Here is a 6,994-nt window from a genome sequence, read left to right on the forward strand (position 1 = left end):
CGAGTGAGAGCGGCAAGCGTCCTACGGCAAAACAAAACAAAAACTTCACTGCGCGTCTACTCCAGAACACAAAAACAGTGTTGGTAACATTACTTATAGTAAACAAATAAAAACACTATAGATTTCCCGGGATTTTTTAAAGTAGATTGTATAGGTTATGTAAGAAAATTGACAGAAATCCTTTTGAGCTGCATAACAATTAAATATACTCATTTAGTATATCTTTCATTGTGGTTATATATTACTTTTTAATTTGACAAATACTATTAATAAATAATTGATAAAAATGTATATATTATCTAGTCGAATTAGTTGAAATATAACTGTACTCAGTAATTACTTTAAATCATTATATAATATTCAAATGAGTTATATTAATCGTTTTATTTAAACTTATTAATAATCATTCATATGGAGTTCCTTTTTAATAAAATAATAATATAATTGAAATTTAACTTATTTTCAGTACTAAAAATATGATAAGATTAAAAGTTCCTCTGATTCCCAATGAAAATATTCTCAACAACTTATTTGACAAAAATATATTTACAGTAAATGACTTTCTTCAAAAGCAAAGTTCTGATTTACAAAACATATGCAAGTTACAATGCAAGGTAAGGGTTTTTTAATACACATCACATTTAAATATTTGTTTTTCAATCAATACTACAATCCATATTACAATTTTATATAAATATATATATATTATATATTTTATTTTATTTTTTATTTATATATTAATAATACCTTAATAATTTTATAACGATTTACAAGTTTTTCCTTAAATATCATTTTTTTTATTTTACTAAAATTTATCAGTAATTAAATCTATAAAAAATATCATTTTCAATGATTATTATAATTTTAACTCTTTAAAAATGTGGCAAATACATAAATTTGACCAGGGGCTTTAGACATCTTCTGCCTGTCGGTAGCAGTCATCAATCAATCAAGTCTGCTAATCAATATTTTTTTTTATTTTCAGGAAATAACGAAACTCAAAGACATTTTAACAATAAAATGTTCATCATCTATTAATGGCTATGAACTATATTTGAATAGATCTATTCCTAATTTTGTTCAAACTGGGATTCATAAGTAAATTAAAATTTAATTTACCAAAACTGTATTATTTAAAACCAAATTGTTTAGGTTGGATAACTTACTAGGTGGAGGATTAATGTCAAGCAATATTTATGAATTTTGCGGTCCTTCATCTTGTGGGAAAACACAACTAAATTATAGTATTCTATTAAATATTATAATGAATACTAAAAGAGATATCATTTATATTGATTCTAGAAAAAAATTTTCAGTCAATAGAATAAAACAAATATTGAAAAATAAATATCATTTAACAAACCAGGATGTATTTATTTAATTCATTTTATTTTATTCATTTTAGAACATGCTGTTGCTAATTTCTTTATATATTTGCAGATTTATGGCATTTTGAAAAAACTGTTTGTGTATTCAGTTTCAGATATTTATTGTTGTATTACTTGTTTACATAGTCTCAAAAACAAGACAGAACCTATTATATTTATCGACTCTTTACCTGCAATATATTTATCATTTGTAGGCTTTTTAAAAAATGATGGTAAATTAAATGATTTTTTGATTAATTTAATTTATTTATTAATTTTTTATATGTTTTAGGTTTATGTTATTTAAACCATATATGTTCTGTTCTTAAGTATTTATGTAAAAGAAATGCAATTATTGTTGTCACAAATTTAGCAGTGAAAAATTGTAGTCCTATAACAAATAATGTAAATGAAGAAGTTCATTATAATCAATGTACAAACCAATTGGATTTTAAGCCTGCGATAGGTAAATATTGGTTTCATGTACCCAATACAAGACTTATGTTTACCACAATATTGAAGAACAAACAGCAAATATGTATTCATATTTCTAAAAGTGCATACTTATCTCTTAATGAAAATTGTATCTTGCAAATCGATGACTGTGGAGTTTCATAGTCATAAATAAATATACAATATGTGCAAACAATAGTTTTTATTTACAGATCGAATAATAGCAACTTAATAAAGTAGAAATTGTATCACAATTTTAATACATTACAAAATATAAATCAATCTTATTTATAGTTAACTACTGGCTTAATAACAAATATCAAAAACTATTTTTATCCAAATAGAAAAATTATCATAATATAAAACAAACTTAACATCATATAATAACTCATTTAGGAAAATAACAAAATTGTACTTGAAAAACATACACAATAAATAAAAGAATTAATTTAAGCTTGGTCAGAATCAGACATAGGAGAAAAACATGGACAAATTCTTAACTTTTTATTTACATTTTCTTTATTATAATTAGGGATCTCATTTGATTTTAAAATATGTGAAAATTCTGCAATAAGGTCATTTACTTTTTGTTTCATAAGCACATCTTTATCAAACCAAATATGCTTAAGTATTCTATCAAAATCAAACCTCATACTATAATCTACTTTTAGTAATTGCTTGATAATGTCTTGAGCACAATTTGATGCATTTGATATTATAAGTTTAAATGGGTTATATGTTCCTTTATAAACTTTTTCTTCGATATGGTCACCATCAAAAGGTTTAGAACCAGTTAAACTAAAGCATAATAAACATTATATTGTTATTATGTCACTATTAATATGAAAAATAAAGTATACCACTCATATAATATCACACCAAAACTCCATGAATCCACTTTTCGAGTATAATTACCAGATGAATAGGTAAATTGTTTACTCAATTGCTTTTTTGTGAATACTTCAGGGGCAAGATATGCTAAAGAACCACAAAATGTTTTCAAATGTGTATTATCAGTTATCTTCTTAGACAATCCAAAATCAGCTAATTTTACTTGACAATAAGGGGATTGCTTTGAAAGCAATATATTTCCAGGCTTAAACAAAACAATTAAAACTATAAATTAATAATTGGAAAAGATTTCCACTGTATAATAAATCTGATTTTAAAACTTGTTATGATATATTTTCTCAATCTAAATAAAAATTATTAATTAATTAATTACTGGCTAACATGATATTGACACTCTAAAATAAAATTAAATACAAAATAAAATAAATACAACATACATAATTAAAATAAATTGGAAAAACTTACTTTTAAGTCTCTATGAGCTATTGATCTATTATGTAAATACTGAACAGCACGAGCAACTTGGTACAAAATTACTTTAGCTTCAAATTCTTTTAAGTGATTAATATTTAGAAGTTGTTTTAATGTACCTCCAGGAATATACTCCAACCCAATATAAATAAAATTGATTGTGTCAATAAAATGTTCCATATTAACTATATTTGGCTACACATAAGAGATGAATATACATATACATATAAAAAACATACAGCAATAATAACAAAAAGTTCTTTACTATACATGAGATAAACTTGACAAAATGGTAGGCTCTCTTAAGACAATACAACTTTCTTTTTTCACCTTTTTTAATGCAAAGCATTTCAATGATTTCTAACAAAACAAATAACAAGTATTAGAAATTCATTAAAAATTCAGGGACTGTATAAATACAGAAGATAAAATTTATACTAGTATGAACTGAAAACTAGTCTCATGGTCAAAATTAAAATTATCAACCTATGTATATTATAAACGTAGTTACTAGATAAATAAATGACAGCATTTATCACTTCATACAGAATAATACATGTACTATTCTTAACTAAATTAATTAATGTTGAATATATTAACTAATATAAATATATTGGCAAGACAATGGGCACATGTCAATAAAATCATGATTTATGTATCTATGTATTACATACATATCTTTAATTAATAAATCATTTAAGGTTTATGAATACATTTCCATTTAATAAAATTGAAATTGAGATCACCAAATTAAGTCAATTTTTCATAATTTTAACAAATTAAGGCAATTATGTTACAATTCCTTCAAGTCAAATAAAAATGTATTGAAATATAAGGTATTATTTTCTCTTAAAACAAGCTATGATCACTTTTACAGTAGCATTCAATTTTTGCTATATATTTAGAAATGACCGATATGCAATATAATTTAATATTATACTGAAAGTTTATTTAAATTTAAACTCTAAAGTACTTTATTACTTTTTGAAATAAATATATATATAAATTAAAAAAATAAGTAATCAGTTATAATTTTTTATAATGGAAGCTTAAATAACATACTCATTGAGATTGTTAGTGAATTACTGAAAGTCCATGCGGTCTCACAAATTGACAGTAACTTATGATTAACTATTTGCATTAAATTCAACATTAAATATATATATATACTTAGTATTTCATAAAAAATTGCAAGAAATGTAAATGATGAAAATTTTGATTGAATATTTAAATCCAATATTACTAGCTGATCAGCTATTTAATTATTACTAAATGTTAAATATTTCTTATAGTTAAAATTTAGTATAATTAATTAAATGCAATTTTAATTTGATTAAATATTGAATAAAAACCAGTTTTAACAAATGCAAGTTACTTAAATGACCAACAAAATAAAATAATCATTATTTATTATTAAATATATAATATTAAATCTTTTTTTTTTTTTTTTTTATTATAAAACAACATATTTATCAGCATCGATTTATCTAATGAAACTAAAAATTATAAACTTTTCTGATTATATATATTGATGTATGATGACTTACTTTTTCAAAAGCTAACCGGACTTCACCAAAAGTTCCAGAACCTAATATACCATAAACAGCAAATTGTTCTTTAACTTTTTGTGGAAAATTAGAGTTGTCTGTTTGTTTATCAGTAAATGTATAGACTACAAAATTAATATACAATATTATAAGTAAATTAAAAATAATTAATATGATTTTCATCAACTATTAATCATAAAATTCACCATTATTTGTTTTAGAAACAACAGCAATTTTATCATTGTTAGATAATATCCATCGACAGTCTTTTCCTATTTTTTCACCATTTAAAAATGTACCATTAGAACTAGTGTCAGTAATAAAAACTACATAACCAAGTGTTCCAATCATTTCCCGAGTAATAACGAAATGAATCTTACTAATATGGTTCATTACTTTTAAACTAAAACATTGCTTTGTAAATTGAAAATCAATATCATTTGTCTGGCGGCCAGCTTTATAACTATCCTTCATTAAATCTGTAAGAAGTATAAATCAAATACAATTAATGACAACAGTATACAATAAAACTAAAACAATTTTAATACAGCTGTTGTAATAAGTAAATATAATTTAAGACATCTACAAATTTTTTTGAAAATTAATGAATCTAGATACGATTTTATTTTAATTATACTTTTATATTTTGGTTATCACAATTTAACTGTCTCCTGTATAAACAAAAATAATATTAAGAAACCTTCAATTTTTAAGAATTCATTTTCTGGATATAAGCGCCCCCATGCAGTCGGATTTTCAGTAATTGTTATTTGATCCTGGCTATACAATGGATCTTGGCTATTTATCAATGGAGTCAAAACATCTAAATCACCCATAATTGTACCTAAAAAAAAAAAAAAAAAAAAAAAAGTATAAATTATTAAAACAATTTTATGAATAAATCTAAAATAATTTTATTATATATATATTTTTAATTATATATGCAAGAACTTACTATTACAAGTTTAAATATACATTAAAGTTTATAGAAATTTAATATTCTAAAACATTTAATTAAGAAAATAATTTTTATATCAAAAATTTTATTAAATAATTTAATGCACAAATCAATTACAATAACAAATTATACAAATAATAAAGAACGATTTTTAAATGAAATGAAAATATTTAACCATAAAAATAATTAAATCTTAATATATTTTCATATTTTATACATTCGGTTAAAACAAATGAATAAGTTCTGGAGGGAATTAAAGAAAAAAAAGACAAACTTAGAAAATTATAACTAAAAAAAGAAATAATATGATAGGACATACATTGCATCATAATAGTTTGCTGAAGCTGATTATTGAAGGATATGTAGAAAGCAAAACTGGAAGAGGAAGACTAAAAATCTAATACATTTCACAGATTATGAAGGACATGGAAATAGGCAGATATCGAGATTTAAAGGAGCTGAGTTTTAACAGAGAAGTTTGGAGAGCTGCAAGAAAACAATCAACAGATTAAAGACCAAAAAAAAAATAAAAAATACATTTGGATATTTTCTATTAATTCTTATTACATAAAAATATAAACTTAGTACTTCAATACTAATAGGAACAAAGAAGTCTCATAAAACCAATTATTTTAAAGACCAAATACTCAAAAACAAAGTTCTACTTAAGAAGATATTTTGTAGTTTTATTTAGTTAGAAGTTAAATTATGCACGATAATAATAAATATAATTAATATAAACTCACCCACCAAAATAGTAAATAGCACGTAAATATAATATTTACAATATCAATAATATGTAGAAAGACAAATAAATAATAAATAATTAATTTTTAACACAATAACAATTACCCAGAGTATACAATATAAAATATCGTTATATATTTATAACTTCAAAATGTTATCTAATACAGGTTGACATTTTCATAAATTATTCCTTAATACACGTGCTCGAAGTGATCCACAGTTGATGTTAGCCCTTCACTATAATCACAAAATACATTGGAAAAGAAACTAAATCAGCCAATCAGGATGTTAAATTTCATTAATGACCTAACCTAACCTCTGGTTATTAAGTTACAACCATGGTTTAAAATTGTAATCCTTAGTACAACAGCTAACACTGATAAATAATTAACATTTGATGAGGGAAGTTGTGAACTGAAAATGAATGAAGAGATTCCGGAAGACTTTCAAACGAATTTCAATAATTATAGACAAACGACTAAAATAGAAAGTCACGAACTCACAGTGACAATACCTTAAGATACGTTTTGAACAGCAGACTTTAAGATTACTTCAGTGTGTTATATCGTAGGAATTCAACGATCTATGTAACGAATATA

At 23.3% G+C, this 6,994-nt stretch overlaps 2 protein-coding genes across 5 annotated transcripts; one reads left to right on the forward strand and one right to left on the reverse strand.

The window, feature by feature from the left end:
* The first annotated feature begins 11 nt into the window (after window positions 1-11).
* Window positions 12-2,016, forward strand: LOC112688775 (DNA repair protein RAD51 homolog 4). 2 transcript variants are annotated; one of them, XM_025562133.1, is made up of 6 exons: window positions 12-79; window positions 467-614; window positions 986-1,098; window positions 1,153-1,369; window positions 1,441-1,600; window positions 1,660-2,016. In XM_025562133.1, the coding sequence occupies exons 2-6, from the start codon at window positions 477-479 to the stop codon at window positions 1,983-1,985; spliced, it is 954 nt and encodes a 317-aa protein (XP_025417918.1). In that variant the 5' UTR covers window positions 12-79; window positions 467-476; the 3' UTR covers window positions 1,986-2,016. The 2 variants fall into 2 exon arrangements, with proteins under 2 accessions (XP_025417918.1, XP_025417917.1); XM_025562132.1 differs by lacking the exon at window positions 12-79 and adding an exon at window positions 324-332.
* A 109-nt stretch (window positions 2,017-2,125) lies between these two features.
* LOC112688777 (serine/threonine-protein kinase Chk2-like) lies at window positions 2,126-6,620 on the reverse strand. Of its 3 annotated transcripts, none has more exons than XM_025562136.1 (8): window positions 6,501-6,620; window positions 5,391-5,534; window positions 4,897-5,169; window positions 4,691-4,815; window positions 3,414-3,503; window positions 3,138-3,338; window positions 2,681-2,916; window positions 2,126-2,618 (listed from the first exon to the last, which is right to left on the reverse strand). In XM_025562136.1, the coding sequence occupies exons 2-8, from the start codon at window positions 5,524-5,526 to the stop codon at window positions 2,270-2,272; spliced, it is 1,410 nt and encodes a 469-aa protein (XP_025417921.1). In that variant the 5' UTR covers window positions 5,527-5,534; window positions 6,501-6,620; the 3' UTR covers window positions 2,126-2,269. The 3 variants fall into 3 exon arrangements, with proteins under 3 accessions (XP_025417921.1, XP_025417919.1, XP_025417920.1); XM_025562134.1 differs by lacking the exon at window positions 6,501-6,620 and adding an exon at window positions 6,395-6,483; XM_025562135.1 differs by lacking the exon at window positions 6,501-6,620 and adding an exon at window positions 6,399-6,480.
* Window positions 6,621-6,994: the final 374 nt, after the last annotated feature.

The sequence above is a fragment of the Sipha flava genome, unplaced genomic scaffold (assembly GCF_003268045.1).
Source record: "Sipha flava isolate LNK unplaced genomic scaffold, YSA_version1 40299_pilon_pilon, whole genome shotgun sequence".
Classification (NCBI taxonomy): Eukaryota; Metazoa; Arthropoda; class Insecta; order Hemiptera; family Aphididae; genus Sipha; species Sipha flava.

What these genes read in the sequence shown, in the direction of transcription:
- LOC112688777 (XM_025562136.1), bottom strand. Translation starts at nt 5,526, where the DNA reads ATGGGTGATTTAGATGTTTTGACTCCATTGATAAATAGCCAAGATCCA. An exon ending in TTTTGTCAAGTTTATCTCAT is followed by an intron (nt 3,339 to 3,413) that starts GTATAGTAAAGA and finishes TCTTATGTGTAG; the next exon opens with CCAAATATAGTTAATATGGA. An exon ending in TAGCTCATAGAGACTTAAAA is followed by an intron (nt 2,917 to 3,137) that starts GTAAGTTTTTCC and finishes GTTTTGTTTAAG; the next exon opens with CCTGGAAATATATTGCTTTC.
- LOC112688775 (XM_025562133.1), top strand. Translation starts at nt 477, where the DNA reads ATGATAAGATTAAAAGTTCCTCTGATTCCCAATGAAAATATTCTCAAC. An exon ending in GTTCAAACTGGGATTCATAA is followed by an intron (nt 1,099 to 1,152) that starts GTAAATTAAAAT and finishes CAAATTGTTTAG; the next exon opens with GTTGGATAACTTACTAGGTG. An exon ending in ATCATTTAACAAACCAGGAT is followed by an intron (nt 1,370 to 1,440) that starts GTATTTATTTAA and finishes ATATATTTGCAG; the next exon opens with ATTTATGGCATTTTGAAAAA.